Consider the following 21,118-nt stretch of genomic DNA (forward strand, 5'->3'; position numbering starts at 1 on the left):
GCTAAAAATCCTTCCTACCTACTATGTCACCGCTATTTGAAATTTGATGGATGTACAATAAAAATTTATGTACAATTCATAGATGTCTCGTTAATTTGCGAGTTTTTTCAGTGTCTCGCAATTCAACGACTTATAATAAAAAATGCTGCATTTGTATTTGTAATTGGCCAGAAAGGCGCATTGGGATTTACCTGTAAGGCCTTCCTGGTATATATGTAAAAATAAATAAATAAATATTATACAGCAATAGATGTCACCGAAACGTATCAATCAGAGCCGGTTTTCTTTGGCCCCTGTGGTAATATTCATAGTGGCGAGTGTACCCGTCCTAACGAAAGATCTGCCATGCCCATATTAATGTTTTCGGAAACGTCATATTGTGACAATATTGATACGACGCAAGCAATATTGCGCCTTATCGTCGCGCTATGTAATGTATATGTAAGCCGATTTTACTTTGCACTCGTCCAAAACAAGTATGAACGTGCCGAAAACAGACGGTGCTTTATAGCATGAATTGAATTACGTTGTTTGTGCAGTGCTGTGCCGAGCTGTTGACGTGCGGTGCTGGTTAATATAAACGGACCTTAATTGAGCCAATTCGTTACTGTCCCAATTACAATATTTAAAAAATGATAATTTGTTGTTGAATTTCGGTTTTTGACCAGAAATTTTCCATCGACTCTTTTTTGAAACGGAACGGATTTTCCTTTGTTGTTTATCTTGACTTTTCTTTTGTATACCCATAATAAATTACAGGAAAATTTCTGACCAAATTGCGCGGTACGTTATCATTACCCTTTTGACCCAGTTATTTTCGCTCGAAAGTTTCGATGTATTAGGAAACGTATTTGCATATCGATTTGTTTTTAATATTTCTAATGTATCAAACGTTTTTAGCTTATTTTTTGTATCAGAGAGGAAGTTGCTATCAAACAAAATCGAAAAAACATTTCATAGAAAGTTTTCAGCGAGAATGAATGGCGTCCCATTGTTAAATTTTTTATGTGATAATGTGATTAATTTTTACTTATTAAGTTATTAAATTTGAACATCTAGCTTTGCTATTTGAACAGAATGTGTGGTAATTAGTTATATTTTTAAATTTATAGTATAAAAAATATTTAAGAGCAGTGAACGCTCGCTCTGTTGATTGTAGGTTCGCAGTGTAATATAGCGAGCAATTACAAATTGAATTAGCGCGCGAATACTGCGATAACATAATGCAATTATGTTGTTTTACACTAACGCGTGCTCTCGAAATGAAAAATGCCATTTCACCACCGCCGTTTCATTTTGACGCTTTATTTTTGTACGCAGGCGTATATTTTTTCTCGGGCAGTTTCGCGGTCAAATTTGCGATCGAACCGATTGCGGTTTTAACAATTGAAACCGGGGCATTGTTGACGCGTTCGAGTAAGCATCCACCTGGCCGTTGAACACAATGGATGGTGTTGTGCACATGCGCGAAAAGATTATCCATCATCATCATCACCATCTATCTGGGCGGGCTTTGAACTTCTCCCCGTGAAGTGTGTGTGTGTTTTGAAGAAGAAAGTTTTCCCATTACCGTGAGATATGGAAGTTTGTGAAAGCTCCGGGTCGCTCTATCGGTCGCGGACAAAATCGCTCTGCAAATCTCAATGCCAATTCTTAAGTTTTGGTTTAGTGCGGTCTTGGGTCGGTTTTGAGGTTGGTGACCTTATTTACGGACTTCCCATGGGGGTGAGTTTAATGTGACAGCTGTGGGTTTTCTGTTCATTCAAGTTTCTTCTATATATCTATGCATATACATATATACATATACATGTGTACAGTATACGCAACTACTGTTTTAAAATTTTATCTAAATATGAAATGTAACTTACTATTGTATCAAAAATGGTGCAAAAATAAAAATAATAATAAAAAGCTGCACAGAACTCCCTTGACTTTGAGAGCAAATAAACTTTTAAAAGAAAGTTTGGTTTAGTAGTTTAAGTTTAGTAGAAAATGATTAGTTACTCTTTTTGTACGATATCGGTTTTTTTATGAAATTTAAGTAGAGGACTCAAAATTAAAACTGACCCTACTGGGTAGCGATATGAGTGAACATTTCATATAAAACTGGGTTAAGCTAATATTTGGTCAAGGTTTTTATTTTTTGCTTGATATTGAAAGTAGCAAATTGCATACAAAAACTGACCTTACATCAAAATAACAAACTTGTAAAAAGGGCTGACCGGGATTTTCCATTGATATAACTACATTAAAGTAATGATTATGATACGTATGTATGTATATACACACATGTGTTATTTTTCCTTATTTCTGATGTAATATTAAATCATTGCATCGCGTAGAAAGTAAGGTTTTTTTGCCGATAACGTGGTGGTTATCTAAACTTTTAAACGTTTAATTTTCTGTTTATGAGACTCGAACCACATTTTAATCACTGTCATTACATTTGCAATATTTTTTCATTATATGTATATACAATGCATACATAGCGATCGACTAATGTGACTTAACGTGTCATTTCAATTCACGTGACGTAGTTATGTACGTTTACGTAACGGCATTGTGTACATTCGAAGGTCGTGTAAATATGAACTGGCTGTCTACCGTTCGTGTTGGGTACGGTCGTAAAATGACTAGATTAGTTATTAAAATTTGAATTAACACTCAATCAGATGATTTTTTAATAAACATGAGCTTTCGATCGGATTTGTGCGGAAATGATATTTTTTAAATATATCGTATGACTTTTTTTATCAGATATCAGGTGGTTAAAGTAAACGAAGTCAGCAGGCGATTGTCTTATCTGTCGGCGCTTAATCGTCATCGTCACGAACTCTCAAATAAAATGGTTGAAAAGAATAGTTTTTCGTTTGATAATTTATTCGTATGTAAGCTTGCATACAATCGGCAGGCGTTTGCTCGCGTGGGTTTTTTGAAAAGTCGTGGAAAATCCATTGTTTCCGATTTTTCACCCACTGCCACGGCAACTCTCTCTTTTGATCGTCGAAATCTCACAGATTCGTTTTCGTCACGAAAAAATCTCTCATGGACCTCGAAATATCGCAATTATACGTCCAACGCGTGTTTCAACCGTGATGACATTTTTCATCAATTCTATCGATCGTATTTTTAATTGCGATCAGTATTAATGCTTATGGTGTGATTGGTCGTTGTGAAATTTCCATTATCGAGACGATAACGATTGATTGGGTTTTTCTCACCCTCAATGCATATTATATTATAAAATTTGGCGTACACAAATTTGCTAGATAAGTTTTTACGATACATCGTTAATTTTTCGATTATCATCGCACTGTTTCTATGGAATATTTTTTAATTAAAAATGATTTTCGCTTAGACCGGTGGTTTTTCGTAGATAGTTTGAGTAATTTTGAAAGTCATGTATGTATGTTCAGGCATTCAAAACTTTGTTTAGATGAACATAAAATTGCAAATTGTACCGATAAAGTACGTCATTCGTTTGAAAAATTGTTGAATAATGCGCTGCGGATTTTTTATAATTTTGACTCAAGATTGGTTCCACATTGTCCGTTTTAAACAATCTGAAAATTTTAATGAAAATTGAATTATGTATGTATGAAGAAGAGATATTTTTTATCATATGTAAATTAAAAAGCTTTTAGTGTAATTTTAAATTAAAACCACATTATTGGCATATAATATATGCTACGTTAAAAGAAATGTACTGCAATGAATGTTTTGCTCAAATTATATGAATTTTCTTCAGCTTCGATAAAATTCATATAAATGGGAAGTGTTGCGTAAAAGTTTTTCAATAAGGATTCTGTGTATTTAATATGAAATGTTACGTACATAAGTACATAACAATGTTCAAGGTTTAATTACTTGAGAATACATATGTATAAATTAGAAAAAGTTTTAAAATTGGCGCGGGGGAGACGTCGAGTAATTACATTTTTGTTTTGCAAAAGATGAAAGTGTTGTTACGTGGTGAGGATTAATTAGTAAAAGGGAATATACCGCAGAAAGCCACGTAATGTTTAGCAAATGAAGTCGTTGAATAATTGATGACTTGATGGGTTTATATTCATACTTCTCCCTCCATGTAACGAACGGTGATGCAAGAATGCGATGGGCTTAATTCTAGTATCGGGTGTCTCGTCTTTAACAACAACGACCTTTCGTTGAACTCGAGTCTCGCTAATAAAAATGTAAATCGATCGAAATGCATTAATGATCACTCTCTAATACTGCGTGCATAATTTTACGAACTAGTTATACGTATGTACATGTATAATTTTAGAACCCGAAGTTATTGTGCAAGTTAAATCGAATGCGGATTTGGACTAGATGCGAACGCTCGAGATGTAGATCTGGGTCTCTTGGTTGTGAGCATTTTCGTAAACTCGGATATGATAGAATATTACTATTTGTAAATCTTATATATGTACATATATAAATATAATGGTTTATATTTAACTATAGTATTGTTTGAGGGTCAAAAATAATCGGTAACCTCAGTCTTAGTATATATCTTGAGGCTATATTTGAATTATTTTAGATCATTACTGTAGTGATCTTCTTTGTGTATAAAGAATCGGTACTAAATGTGGACCATCTATCATTTTAGTGCAAAATGTCATGGCCGAATCATTTTCGTGCTATTAATCGCATCTAGATAAACATCAATTGTAATATATCATAATTTTGAAACTACGTTTTCCGTGAGTGCATCTATCGGTTATTATGAAATGTCTGGGTTGGATTGATTGATTTATACCGGAAGTTCGATCAATTTGTCGAATTTGTATGACCGAGACACTTTTCCGATAATTCAACGACGCAGACTCATTCATCTTTACCCGGCTGCTTCGTGTGGTTTTTCTCGTAAGACCGGCTGACTCTGGAATGCGGTTGCAAATTGGTTGCAACTGGATCAAACTGGGTCAAATCGGTCCCAGTGGAGGCTCTACGGTCGGTCTCGATTTTGAATTTAATCGGGACGGTTCAAAATTTGAGATAAAACCTGAGCTTTTAGCGAAATTACTCTATGAAACTGGAGTCACATGTATTGCAGACATTCAAAGTGAAGACAAAGGATAGACTAACTTAGTATAAACAATAACTTTCTACTATACCTTGTTAGTTTCGTTGACCTTTGAACATATTAGAATTTCAGAAAGCATACAATATATTTAGAACTACATTGAGCAGTTAAATAAATCTAATATTTTGCTTCAACCTGGACATCATTATCATTTTCCTTATAATAAATTTTATGTACTATGTTCACCATATGCATTTTAATTTAATAAAGTTAGCACTTTTGCCATAGGTCGACGAAAAATCCAAGGCACTCAAAAGGTTAATGTCTACATAATTTCAAAACGTTATCCTGGCTCACGTTACACTAACCTCTCATTAATAAATCACATCTTACATCAATTTTCCACAGGATACTTCGCAGCACCTGTGCTTGTTTATTACTCTCGCTTTAATAATTCAACAGTTTCGTATGAAGCTTCGAAAAAATTTCACAATACAAAAGGAAGCTTCTTTGTGTCTTATATAATATTTATCTGCTTGACATTTGGGATTTCGTTAACCGGTTTTACGGCACGTGCTCGTTGATATTTATTTTTATTTATTGCTGTTTTGATTGGAATGAGGTTTTTTTTCGATTCGTGGATTTTATCAAATTAATCCGTCACTTTTCCAATTATTTTTTTCGATATATTTTCCCCATTGTACCATAACTGTACGATAGGTCTCTATTTATATTGTATATAGCCAATAAGAAGATAATTGCTTGAATTTCCAACGTCATTTTCAACGACAGGTTTCAATTTATAAACTGCATCTGTTCTCGTAATGCAACTCACTTTCCAAACTTTCATTTTCCTCGACTTACAATGCTTACAATTATTAAACAGTTAAATTTAGAAAACGGTGAAGATTTATGGCATTACTTTAACACGGAGTTTCGTTGTAAAATTTGCGGTTTAACATAAGAAAACCACTTGCATCTTCGAATGAAAAATGATGTTTTTCAATATATATATATTTTTGTTTTAATAATGAACTGGCCAATTTGGTCGAACTGTATATTTGACGTTTAGCTTGTGGTTTGTGTCAAACACTTTCTAATAAACACGATGTTTTCATTGCTATTCACATGCTTATTTTTTTGAGTATATTAAGAAAATAAATATTGTTCCGGAATTGACTGGACCGAAATATTTGAATTCGTATGTGTGTCGTGGATTGATTGTATCTATAGATTTATACACGTAATTAATTGCGTCTATATACTGTAACTATGTTTGTGCGATTATTTCCACCTTATTATGGTTTCATTACTAAATAATTAATAGTATGGAAAAAATAGCGTAATTGTTGATTACTCGTATGCACGCGATATGAGTGATATTGGATGTTGTATTGTTATTCATTTTGACAAATGATCTCGCATTGAATGTACTTGATCATTATTTTAATATTTGTAATTGGATTATGTCATTTTATGGCCGTAATCACGTATTTTAATATTGCACCAATTAATCAAATGCTTGTTGAATACTACAGAAATGGTATCTAAATATTATTAAGTTTAGTTCATTAGGTTTTTTAAGTAGCCGCAACAATATGCTAATCTATATAGAATTCATTATTGTATTGAAATTTTTAGGGCATTTTCAAATTTATGCACATACGCTCTGTCTTTCCGTTCTTTCTTTAAAATTTATCACTTCTAGAAGACAACTGAAACTACTTCCACTTAATGAAAGTGAATCAGCAGCTTTGGAAGTAGAATATATTTGAATAAAAAGTACATACACAGTTGAGAAAGTTCTACAGAAATTTACCCACCGAATCATTGCCAAGAGTCCTTTATAAGATATTTCACTTTAAGCCATAACATATACATATATACGTATGTACGTACATATTTTAATGGGTATATTTTCAACCAACGCGTGTTTGAACTACATATTTCATCTATGTAGAATGCGAGACGTTCGTGGAATCTAAGCTAAATCAAATAGTACCACATATTCTGTCGGGTACAGAGTCGATCTTTCAGCACCGCAGCATATTCAGTTATCTGTAACGCGATCGCTCATATCAAACGTGCAAACATTGCAGGTAGCTTTTGAGGGTAGATAAAAGACAAGGCCTTTTCGACATAATTTTATATTATGGTCACTCACTAGTTACGAAACTTACCGATTCGACGTAGTCATACCTCATCGGCTACTTGTCGCACTCGTTTGTATTCACCTGTCGCGGAAGAAGGTGGACATTGACTATGTCTAGCCATCATCGTCATCATCAACAAAAATCACAGCCGGACACCAAGATGTCCCCTAAAGATCGCTCGAATAAAAGGGAACCGCAACAGATCGAAATCGGTGACAGGTATAGATTTTTTCAATAGCATTGACGTCAGTTGTCGTATTGCGAACATTGTGTGTGTATTATAATTGAATTATTTGTGTGTGCTGTCAGTTTACATATTGCATTATGTAATAAATAGTATGTTTGCTTTGGAGATCGTGTGTCTGTGTTTTTTTCAGATTATTTTAGATCTTACAGCGGTATGACCTCGTATGAAAAATTCACAGCGACTTATTCTCGTCGAAATCTCAGATCGGTATTCCGTCAATGTTTGCCATTCGAAATTGTTCGGTATAATGTGTACGTAACTTGTTTGGCCTTATTTTCTTCGTTGTGTAATTTAGTTGTCCGCTTAAGTAATATTTGATGTATCGAATGGGGAAGATATTTTTGGGGCCTTTTTTGCAATGAAGATGAAGTTACATATATTTATGTCAATGGAATTCACTTTATAATTGACGGTTGATCAAGAACTTTAACATTTGTTAACATGCATCTTAGGAGGTCTACTTACATATATTCGTTTTCATAATACTACATATTTCTTGGGCAGAGCAAACTGTCTTGAAATTATTAAATATACTCTCTGATTTATACATGTTTGCTGGTTTGGTGTACCGCAGTATGGTGATACTAACTGTATCGTTAAAATTCTTCATTTTCTTGGTATGATATCATATTTTTGTAATTAGCCTCTACTTAATGCGCCTTTATGGGTGAAAATCGATATATCAATCAAGTTTTCAACACTTGTCATCGCAAATGTCATCATCGGTATCGCACGAAGTACACGTTCGCCTTAAATATGCATTGTCCATGTTGGCAATTCGAGAATGTCGACATGTTCTTCGTTGACCGTGCTTTCCAAGAAATACCACTTGTGGCAATTAGAAAATGCATCGGCAGCTTTCGCGACATTCTCATCATCATCACCGATGACTTCTAGTTATCTCGTCACGGAACCGCGACGATGTGCCGAGTTCAAAAACAACCGACCGCGCTAACACGCCATACGTGATAAATTTGCTATTAAATGTCAAACTCCTAGAACGTATATGTATCGCAAATTGAATGTGCGTAATGAGCTTTCGAACGAATTTTGGACACGTTGTTATATTTTGCAAATTTGTGGGTCATGTGCGAGAGAGGACACAATTCTTCGCGCGTCCGATAAATTTCACACCTCATTTAGAACAATTGGTAGAAGAGGAACAATGGCCAATATAATGGTATTCAAGGTGGTCTCTCCTCGTGTTCGATCACTTGTGTGATGATCTTGATTTGAATTCATATCGATGCATCAATGTATACCCGACGGCTAGTGATAAATAGTTTTCATTCCTTCTTCGGAACTGTATAGAGTCATTATGTTAATGATGTTGTTATTCAAATACATCCAAGGTTGCTATTGCTAAAATTAAATTAAATTTAAAAAGCTTATATCCAACGTGAGCTGTGAATGAACCGTTTCATCGATAAATTTTCAGCTCTCATCTGAGGATAATCAAGCCTTATGAAAATATATCTTACAATAAGTAACTCTCGAGTATACAAAGTAAGATCAATAAACATCGCTAAAATTATTTTGTAGATGCTGATATTTATCTTTTCCCAGTTGAATTGAATTCAAACTGCATCACGTAAATATCTGCCTTATCTCACCGTTGGAAACAATAAGTAATAAATAAGTAACATTGATTTATCAGTATCGAATTTATGTACAACATTAACTATTCAAATGTTTTGGTAAGATAATATCCAATAAACATTTCGTTGTGTATGTCTTATGAATGCATTTGTTCATATCATCACATTGATGTCATCATTATCAACTAACGCGTAAATAAATACGATCTGACACGTCTTTGGTATTTCCTGTGTTTGAATTATACAAATAGTTAGTATGATTGCACACGTATTTATTTAATATTTCTTGTTCAGTGGATTATTTGTGCCAGAACGGTGCTTAAATGTTAATTTTTGTTAACTTTCGCTCTTGAAAAAAAATTTTTTGACATTGAAAACAAAGCCTAAAAATCGGTCATTTATTCATCTATACTTTTACTTCTAGCGTACGTACTAATTATTATTGAAATAGTTTCTCGTTCGACACTAATTTGATGTTTGCGTTCTTAAACACATATATATATATTTTCTTTTCCGTGCATACACTTTTAATAATATGTATAAAATGTCGATTGGCTCACTAGCACTGGCTTCAATTTGAAAGTTGACCCGGAAGCCTCGAGGTGGATCGCGCCAATCATTTATTTCTGCACACACACCGGTTATCCTTCTAATTCCAGATTTTCTGCAAACAATACAATTTTAGATATATTTTGTCAAATTCCAAAGAACGCGCTACAGGTAGCATGGCTATTGAAAAACAGTCGTTCGAACAATGATAATATAAAATCGACAATGAAACGCAGGAAATCCATCAAGTACCATTAAATTTTTGGTCAATTAATCGTACGCATGGGGTCATTGTCGATTCGAGTTTTCAATGTCGGACAATTTCGTCGACAATCGACTTCCTATTAAGGCCAATAATTGGACTCAACTGTTGCTATGTCAATTTATGTATATTTGATTACATATATTGTGTGCTTTTGACATCAAAGCTAATATGCATAGCATGAGTAAACTTTTAGTCATTTCAACAGGTGTCCTATACAAAGTCTCATAATAGTACATAGTAGAATACTACGTGCTTCAATTTTGAGCGGTAGACATCAAAGAAAATGTAACAACCAGTTCTACATAAATAGCTCTCGGATAATAGACTTTTTCTTAAAATTTGTGATTCTGCATAATTTGATTAGATCGTTTTTGTTTTATTTGATCAAAATAGCAGTTTATGTGAGATTTGAAGAGCTCGAGAAGGCTTGGGTTTTAGTCAAATCACCCTTGATCTCATCTTTTTCTGATATTATCAATGTTTCAAATGTTTCATTCGAGTTTAGATGTGATCCGTGATTGATTTTACTAGTCAAAATCAGATGAGGAAGTGCTTGAATTTGAGCCTGTGGCAACTAGCAAGTAGTTCAAGGTGGGCAACCTCAACCTGTCCACTCGGACAAGTGTACTGTAGGTTTCGCACACTAGAGGGATTAAATAGAAAGGCGAAAATCGTGACTGCCTCAGCTCGAGGTGGTCCATTAAAAGCTTTATGGGAGGCACATGACAAGTATTGTGTGCGTCGGGTCAATATTAGAATTTCACCTCGCGTTGTTCGGAAGCTCTTAAAACAAGGCTAGGTTTGTGTGATCGTTAGACTAAAACGGTAAGGTCGATGTATGTATGTATGTAGGTGTTAAACTCTCTCGTGGAAAGTTCTATGTTGATTTCCGGACGTCAATGTGTTAAAAAATTCAGAAAAACAGCATTGGTATACAATTAAGTATTTCAAAACTTATAGGAAATTACTCTGTGTACATATGTAAAATCATTATTGCTTATTTATAAATAATTTTAATAGACGACCTCGAGTTTAATGGTGGTATGCAAATTTAGGAATGTGCTTTCAAGGTTTGCAATTGTGAGTTCAAGAAGATTGTAAGAACGTCAGTTAATAGGCACTCGGTTTAAAGTGGTCTTTTTATGCATTGTGTATTCGTTTATGCATGTTGTTGATAAAATAAGAAAGGTCCAAGATTCAAATTCTAATTGAATTATTTACATCCTTATTAAATATTTAGATAATCTTATTGTTTGATAAATTTATGAATATACTGTGTCGTATATTCATACGTACTTTCACGAAAACTATTTATTCATTTCTAGCAGATGTATGTATGTAGACTTCATAATGTTGAAATCGAGAATGACACGAAATCGAACGTACATATGATCTACATACATACATACAGAAGTCTATTGACACAGAGGCGGATGCTTAAATTCTAGACGATAACGAATTAAATGTTAAGAATCATTTGTGTCTTATGCATATTGTGATTAAATCATAAATTTCGTGACTATTCCTATGTACATATGTATGTACATACCATTGGCGTGCCGTGGAAACCTCCCTGTTTTTTTATCGCACAGCCTTACTTACTTGTGTGCAAATAGGATAAGAGGGGATTAGGTGACGCCATACCGAAAAAATTGTACATATTATGTCATTTAATACATTTAAAATTTTCAAGCAACCTAATATATGTAATTATTCGGAGAAGTTTAAGATTCAAATCTTAACCCTTTCCCTGCGGATGACCGCTGTATACGCCATGCGTAAAATATTGAGATTCACTGTGTAAAAAAAATACCTCAGGCGTGATCCATTATCGAAAAAGTACTTCATGTGTTAATTGGTATATTTGTTCACTTGAATAAATATTGTAGCGTCGACGTGAAGAAGGGTTTCCAAGATCGCAGTAAAAGACGGTGGTAGAGATTATTGTTGTTCCGTCTACGAGCCAGCTTCGAATCAAGCACAAATCCCCCGAATATTTATACACAGCGTGTAATCTCAGCTAATTTTCGGCGGTGGAGCATGCTTTTGGAACAAACTCAGCACAGATAGATCATTAGTCGAAGATCGCTAGACCTTATTGGTTGTTGTATACGGTTTATTTATACTGTGAGGCCTTTTTGGCGCGAATGCGAGATCTAATAAAGTGCTAATAAACCAGTGGTCGACGAGCACCAATCACTCAATATTTATCGTCGAAAACTCGATTTACAAATTCGCTAAAAAAAATACCACGACATTTAATGCGGGCAAAAGGTTAAGAGGTATTAAAGTTTATTTCATAATGGTCCAGATCTACTTTTCCATATTAAAAGTTTGAACTACCAAATTTTAACCCAATTCAATATACATACATATGTATGTACATATGTATGTAGTATACATTTTAAAATCATCAAGTTTTCATCACGCTCCCACTTTTTACTTATCTATCCAACCACTCACTTATTTCTCTCACTTCAACAATCCAAAGCACTTGGGGATTCTCTTCCTTTCTTCTACATTATCTTGAGTATGCGTTCGAGTATTTCCCTCATCCATCTTCACTATGTTCAACTACCTTCATCATACCTTACTTTCTATCTCTTTTCATTATATCAAGCATACTACGATCTATATTCGCGTCCATATGTCTATATACTGACGTGTGATTGTCAAATATTGATGTTTGGTATCGTAAAAGTTTTCTCTTCTCGTGTGAAAGCGTTAAGTGTGACGATAAAAATGGCGATTTTTAAGTCCATTGTTTATTGTTCGAAAACGTGATCGTGAGTTTGTTTGTTTATGAGTATTATTTCATCTTACGATTTTGTGTGTGCGTCGAAATCGACAAAATTACTTTTTTTTCGCACGATGTTTAAATCGTGACGGTTTCACGGTGTCGAGGACCACCGAAGCGTCACTCGTTCGTAAATTGATATAATAATATAATACAATTTAAAACTTCTTCGACGTTTTAACGCATGTTTAATTATGTAATTAAATTTTCCACGAGCCGCCTTTGAATTACACTCGCTACACTCGCTCGCTGAAAAACAGTCTTAATTTAATAAAACATCAAAATTGACTTTACACATATTAAATTATAATGTTATTCATTTCAAAATTGTATCAAACCTTCAATATGTTATAGCTTTATACATATAATACGCTTAGTATTGTGAATGCTTTATTCATTGTTCATTATAATGCAAATTGGTATTGCCTTATCTTGATCGTTATAATTTTTTAAAGTGTCTCGCTTTATAACCGTACAAAACGAAGAATTTTTATTCAAATATTTACTTTCATTCGCCTTCTTATCATTTGTTGTAAAATGTGTAACCGTTCATTAGGTTAAAAATACGCAATATTAATATGAAATGAATTTACTTACATATAAAATGTATATATATCGTTTAAATGGTGTCGGTTTGGATTTAATTCATTTGAGTCATTCAATGGAATATCTGTACATATTGTACTTTGAATATGTGCATATATCGATTGTCATAACAAACTGATCTAATCATATATAATATGTCATGTCTATTACATTATGTAAAGTTATAATTTTGTGCTAAATATAACTAATTAACTTAATTAGTTATTAGAAATTCAGTGGCGTACCGTGCAAATAACTTTGTTTTTATCACACAGCTTGTTTACGTGTGTATATGCAAGATAGAAGGGGAGTAGGTGACGTCATATCGAGTCCCTTTGTATCCTACTCGCGCACACGTAAGTAGGTCTGTGCGATAAAAATGAGAGATTTCTACAGCATGTTATGTACGTATATACATATGTAGTACATACATAGCTCAGCTTTTAGAGTATAGTGTTAAAAACTGAGGGTTTACGGGTTCGAGTCCTGATCCAGTGTTACTCGATATTTTATCTTATATAAGGCCTAACAGGTAAACCCCAATGCGCCTTCCTGGCCAGTTACAAACACCGATAAAACATTTTTAGTGTAATTTTTACAGAGCATCATAGATACATACATCTATGAATAAATTTGACAAATTTGATAAATTTGACAAATTTGATAAATTTGCGTTTTGGCAGCACTTTATAAATCGGCGAATTTCGAGATGCTGAAGAACTCGAAATATGCCAGAAATAGGTCAAGGTTGCAAATTTTTTGGAACCGTTTCGAAGAAAATCAGATAAATTGGCAAACTCTGATAGGAAACGATCGACCTGGAGTCACATATTCAAGGTCCTGTCAGCAGCATCGGGCAGGGATTGAACCCGTGTCCACTCGGTTTGAAATCATTACATGCTAACCACTAATCTATGCTGCTGGTTGTATGTATACATATATGTATGTGACTTCGGGTCTATCCGAGTTTGTCAATTTATTGTAGAAACCATTCCTACAAAATTGGCCACATCTCATTGAAATTAAATTCAAATAATGGCGACACATTATTTGAATTTAATTTCAAATTTATAATAATATTAAAAATTTATATATTATATACATATTTACAAAGTTGGCCATATGTGTCGCTTTGGGGTAATCCCATAATGACACCATGATAAATATAAATATTTTTTTTAATGTCACCGATTTCAGTACGATATAAATTGTTTTCGCATAAATGTATCCTTTTATGGAACATCATTGTACAAAACGACAATCAAATTAAATTTAATTAAGTCGTTGTTAACTCATTATGGAAGACATTGTCAACATCCACGCACATTCAATTCAAAATACAATTACAATATGAAGGGAAAATTATAAGGTTCGCTTTTGAAAGGCAATTTGCGCAAACGTCAAGTATCCTACGCTTCGTTATGTAAGTCGTTCGTCCCTTTTATTTTCAATTTTTCTCAATCTACGTCCTGTCTCTATAACGTATTTCGAAACCATAAATATTTCATAATTTACCATACTGCCTGGTTCTTTGTTTGCGGCAAACCTACGTCTTCTACACGCTTCACTAATTGAAGATTTCCTCTCCTTCTGAGCGAACATCGTCTGAAGCCAATTGGACGCAATTAAACCAATAGTCCAAAGCCGACTTTCTAAAAACAACGCGTTTTTCTTTTACCTAAAAAATAATAATAAAAAAAATCCAAATCGTTTTCCTATTTTTCTCATGCTCACTAATTGCAACCTAAAAAAGGTGCTAAAATACCATCTCGTTCTGTCAATCGAACGTCAAATATTTTCATATCTCGTTTGACCGACAAATCAAAACAGACGATCACGTTCGATTTTACAATTTTTTTAGCGATCAATCAATACAAACACGATAGAAGGCCTTATAGGTAGAACAATATACACATTTATAACAATATACGGTGTATCATTTATCGAAAGTGATGGTGAAGCGTATTCACTTTTCCGTAATAAGTCGCAACATTAATTGTTTCATGAGATGTTGCGCACTAGACGCGAGGGTCACGTTAAAAGTTAAATAAACAATTAAATATAAACGCCTCGGGTGTTGCAAAGTAGGCGGTTGACCAACAACAGCACATTTAGTACACCCATTACATATGTATATTCCGTTATAATTATCACCGAACGCTCGGAGCATCTTCCTCATTAACATTTTCATCTCCCACTCGTCCGTATGTTACATATATGAAATTGAAAATAAATCACATCTTATTATTACTTTTTTTTTTCATTAAAGATGTTAGTCTTCAAGACGTGAAATTTCGACACATAGGTATTATTATACCTATACAAACACGGCCATGCATGTGTGGTACGTTTCGTCGGCTTGACGTTCCGTGAAATTGCGATTTGTCCGTGTCACGGTTTATTATGACGTTGCACGTATACAGGTGAAGCGCCAGTCATGCGCGCTGTGTGAAAATCTTCACTCCTCGGTGTCACTTTTCTTGACGTGTCACCGTTAAAAATGTGTCTGAAAAAGCTAACGGTAGCTTATGGGCGTGACTGTATGTGTCTCTGATGGGTATATGAGTCTTTGAGTGAGTCTTTTTATTTGCATATTTATGTGCATAGTAGTATGTGAGGATGTTTCAACTGTACATATACATAGCTTGTAGATATGTATTAGATGGAGTAAACGTGTTTGCCTCCTACACGACTGTGACCGGAACATATTTTGAACTTTAACCGTGTGGGTGTGGGGTTTTTCAATGAAAGTGTATGCGGGCGTTGTCTTCCGATTGTAGAACCAAATTGTCTTAAAAGTGAGAGTTAAAATATGCTGTATGTGTGTATGTATGTATGTGATGCTAAAGTTTACTTTAGTTGGAAAGCATTCAATGTGGTTTGTATTTATAATAATAAAAATTGAAAAGTTTGTTATATTATACTTGCATAAATAATTAATAATATCTAATATTCATTGCTTATAATTTTAATACCGTTGTTAGACTTTTTCTGATTGTATTTAATGCAATTTTGAACGCAGCTATTAATGAACGTTTTTAATATTTCTAATAGTAGAGAGTAGTTTATATAGTAGAAAAATACATTTGCCGTGTGCAAGAATCTCTAAAATGGAAAAAATGTTCTATGGGGGGATTTATTTATTTAAAAATACTTGGTGAGGTGATATAGCCGACAGACTCGAGGCTTATCAATAATAATTACAAAATTAAAAATAATACAATAACAAGAGGAAATAAAATAAAAATATAAGAATAAACCAAAAAAACTTTCAATTTTTTTGGAAATCATCGAGTTTACTTTTAAAAAGTTTATTGTATGAGATTTGTATCTTCATCTCATTATTGATTCGTACGATATTATTATTTCCACAAGTTTCTGCTGATATATTTCTTCAAAAACGGGAATTGCTGTCATATATAATCGAAAACACTCCAGGGGGCTTTTAGAAGGGATGCGGTGGTATAGATTTGGCGTGCCGTTTAAAAAAACACCTTCCACATACCTCTCTGTGTCTTTACCTTAGATTACTAGAATTTACTAATTTATTCATTCATAAAATTAGATAATTCCTCATTTTTACCACTTTATTTGAAAAGAAGGAATCTTTGATTTTTTTGTAAGAATTATCTTTTTGAAGTCTTAGATGAGTGTTGTTGTTGAACGTTAAAAGATTAATCATAGGAAAATTATGGTGGTTATTTATAATTTTGTAAACTTTGATTAGATCGCTTTTCATTCATCTCCTCTCTTATGTAGAGAGATTAATTCTTTTCTAACCCAAATGTCGTGCATTACATATCATAATATCTAATAATGATTTTTAACAATGCTAAAATCATTATTAAACATTATTACTTCATTTTCCTTTTTCTCATTGTAATGAACTCAGTTTTGAACTCGGTTTTACTGCATGTTTTTAATATGTCTGATAGTTGAAAGTAGTTAAAGGAACAGTCAGCAGAGAAAAACCATTCCCATATGCAAAAATATCTAGAAGAAAAATATTCTAGGGGGAAATTTCGAATGAAAAAAACGGGAGCAGTCATTAACTATGTATTTTCCAGCTTTGCTATCAACATTCTCTGCAGTCGCATTGATCCAAATAGTACCCTTCATTGTGATTACAATTTTTCAAACGAAATAATATGTATATGTATGTACATATGTAGGTTCATCAATTTTTATTTTTATCATATATTATATTTAAAACAAGAATGATCTAATTATTCGATGGATAATTTATGGTTCATCGTTCAACAAAAGACCCGATTTTTGTAGGCCGAGTTACGTACTGGTATGTACTGATGGATATACATACGTGCGTACTTATTGCTTGTACATATGTATACTAACCAATCTGACAATTGCCAGCGTGATCAAAACAAAGCAGTTAGGCACTTTACTAGACGTTGACACATTGCCGTTGTTATTATGAAACAAAAAAACTTTTCACACGCCCCTCCTCCATAATGAATCCTTACGTGGTACGTACGTACAAAAATACAAAGCGAACTGTAGACAAATTAGACAATTTTTCAACTTAGTGAGCGCATATTTCACATTTCAACGCGAGAATTTTTCACTCGTCGATTTTCCTACAATTTTCCGCCGTCGGAAAACATTATCTATACATGTACGTCGGCGGTTTCCTTTCGGTTATTATATATCACTTTCGGTGCAAATCTCACGATAATATCTACGGGTGAATGTACACGAGTCCGTGAGAATCGCTCACAAAACGGACCACAACCTCTCCTCACCTCTGAACTTTAGTTATTTTAGCGCTAAATAAACCGCTTTCCGACTTATGATACTCCCTGCAAACTCACCGTGCACTTAGTGAAAATCCTCACGGATTAATCGAATCGAATTTGATTTACCTATTCCTATCCGGTTCACCTTGGTGCACCTGTGAAATATTCGTGCTATGTCGAACGTGTTCATTACTAGGAATCCAAATAGCATTGAAAGGGTAACGGTATCTGATAAATCTTTTGCATTTTGCAGAACTGGTACCTACCTAATTTTTTTGTTGTACTTGTAAGTAGGTGTGCTTAAAATTCCGCAGTTTTATCTTCGATTGATCGGTATGGTGTATAGAAATCAATGAGTCGTAAATTTTGTACGGTGTCGCCGTTTTTCAACCTTGGTACAAGGTTGAAGGACAATGCTAATTGGTTAAAAAAAATAGTAATTAACAATGTCACAGAAACAATCAACGTGGTTGACGATGATTACACGAATGACAGACAATAGAACAGTTTTCGTATGCAAACTAGCCAACAAATGGTAGTATTTGTTGCCATTTACAACTGTCTCACGGTCGTTAATTTGCATACGTTCCGTTTTTGGACGCTGGAAATGCCAAGTTCAACTGTAAAACACTGTATATATAATATAGAACATATGTATATAATATCTCTTTTTTTAATTCCACTTGCAGTTGCAACATTTTATTCGACTCGCGTGAGAATTGCACGAGTTCAAGTAGCCGGAAAAGAGTAATGATTTTGCTATCGTAATATTTGTTCGTAAAATTTCAAATTGTATTCATAAATATTTACATTTGAAGAATTATATTCTAAACAGTTTATAAAGTAATGTTTACTTTATAAAGGAATATTACATATACATACATTGTTTTCATATCTTACGATGTCACATTTTTGACATCGATCATCTCGTATTTTCGTAAGGTAATGTTGACTTTACATAATATTAACATAAATTACATGCTATTAATTTCATATTTATGCAATTGGTTCCACTTTTCTTAAACACATAAAGATCGATTTATTGAATACTCTTCTCGTTTTTATTGGACTCTATTTTCCTTGCTTTGAAAAATACCACACTTTATCCGGGATCATGAAAGAAATGGTCCTTTCTCTCTTGTAAGGACATGCGCTTTATTTTTCTTTTGTATGGGAGACTTTTCACACTTTTCCACACGCATCCTCCCTTTTGCTTTCGTTTTCTCCCCTTTAGGAGCTCTTCTTGAAGACAGTCCGGACAATACATTACTGGCTTAAGCCGTAAAATCGCATGTATGTATGCTTTGGAGTGTAATTTAGCGGTTCGAAACAAACGTTTAATGGTTTTAACGGGTGAAAGCTTAAAATACCACTAGTAGATAGTGCATGAGTAGTATTTTAATCGAATGTGGGTAAATATCGTTTTATCGGCGTTGTGAAAGCTTTCAAATTTATTAATTTTGATTTTAGTGCTGCTTTATTATGTCCACGATTCAACATTAAAAAATTTATATCTATATAAATTTTTGCTTCCGTTGGAAATCGAACGTTGATCGTAAAAATTGCTATAATTTAAGTAATGAAACTTGCTTTTATGGACAACGATCGGATATTGCGAAAAAAATCCATTTGTTTTTGCAATATTCAAATTTGAATTTAAATTTGACTATATTTGTAAGATATTGAAGTCGTGAGTCGAAAGTCATTGTTCAATTTAGAACGTTTCAAACTGAGAAGTGCTCTCATACATATATTATTTTTGAAGCTTATTTGATTACCTCAGAGGTCTACAAGTTCGTTAGTCGACTTTTCAACTCTTAAATAGTACAATACAATAGCTTTGTCTTAGTTCCGAGTTCCAAAGTTGATTAACCGACTTTGAAACGTTGCATCTTTTTATGATCACAGAATTATTTTCCAAATTGACCTTTATCAGCACGTTGAAATTACTCGTTTATTCCACTGTTAGTAATTATCTACATATGTACATATACATATATGTAGTATCTTCCCGACCGTGGGCGTTTTCAGCATGGTCATCCGCGACTCATGGACCATTAACACTATTACATTACCAACAGGAAACATTTCTGGACCAGTCGGTGTCTGGTTTCGTTTCCAGTAGCTCGTTTAGTAAATACCGCCATGTAATATCGTGTGAACAAATTATTAACCATTACGACAATTGCCATGCATCATCGCCGCCATCATCAAATGTGTGCGAATGTTGAGTCGCGAGGAAAATTTTCCATTTTATTTAATTTAAATTCAATTGGAATTAAAGCGTATGTACTGCCATTAAACAATGCGCAACATTGGTGATTCATTCAGTGGATTTGTATTTCATTTTACACGCTTGAACATACATATGTATACATATTTTATATCGTCATACATACGAGTCTTCCAGAACAGTTATATCGAAACGTGTGTTTTTAACTACATATACAACCGGTTTTCATGTGGGATAAACGGGTTAGAAGCTCATCTACATACATACATACCCCAAGGTCACCAAAGACGTTTCAGTTATCTTTAAAAGAGCTCAATTTAACACGTATAAAGCTTAATCTGTGCACACCACAAACTGGCAACCGCACGTAAACATCAGAACGGAAAATATTGTTTAATACATTCTATATGGATACTTTTATATGCTCTGTAATATGTGGTATATGTGTATGTAACAGCAGTAACCGACACAATCTAATCATATTATACATGTCACTGAAACGTATCAAGCAGAACCGGATTTATTTGGCCGTTGTGGAAATATTCATACACCATAGTGGCGAGTGCACCCGTACTAACGAAAGTGCTGTCATGCACATATGAATATATTCTGATATGTCATATTATGACAATAATGATTCGGCGATATGACGCAAGCAGTATTGCGCCGTATCATCGCGCTCTGTAATATATACATATGTAAGCCGATTTTATGAAAAACAAGCATAAACGTGCCGAAAACAAGCGGTGCTGTATAGTATGAATAGAAGTAGTATTTTCCCTGCAGTGCTATGCCGACTTGTTGACGTTCTGTGCTGGACAATATACATATACGGACTTTAAAGCGAAAGCTTTAAAATTGAGATTTATTTTTCAATAATATTGAGTGTTTATTATTAATATGGA

General features: G+C 33.8%; 1 protein-coding gene across 8 annotated transcripts in view; it reads left to right on the forward strand.

Annotated features, from left to right (window-relative positions):
* nemy (cytochrome b561 family member no extended memory) overlaps positions 1 to 21,118 on the forward strand; it is a 95,397-nt gene that overhangs the window by 53,513 nt on the left and 20,766 nt on the right. Inside the window, exon 1 of one of the 8 annotated variants that reach the window (XM_077436808.1) lies at positions 7,177 to 7,401. The exons of 6 other annotated variants lie outside the window; for them this stretch is intronic. In XM_077436808.1, coding sequence (XP_077292934.1) covers positions 7,292 to 7,401 — 110 coding nt within the window. In that variant the 5' untranslated portion in view covers positions 7,177 to 7,291. Of the gene's footprint in view, positions 1 to 7,176; positions 7,402 to 21,118 lie in introns of those variants that run through there. One more of the 8 variants, XM_077436807.1, reaches the window with a different exon arrangement.

The sequence above is a fragment of the Arctopsyche grandis genome, chromosome 8 (assembly GCF_051622035.1).
Source record: "Arctopsyche grandis isolate Sample6627 chromosome 8, ASM5162203v2, whole genome shotgun sequence".
NCBI lineage: Eukaryota > Metazoa > Arthropoda > Insecta > Trichoptera > Hydropsychidae > Arctopsyche > Arctopsyche grandis.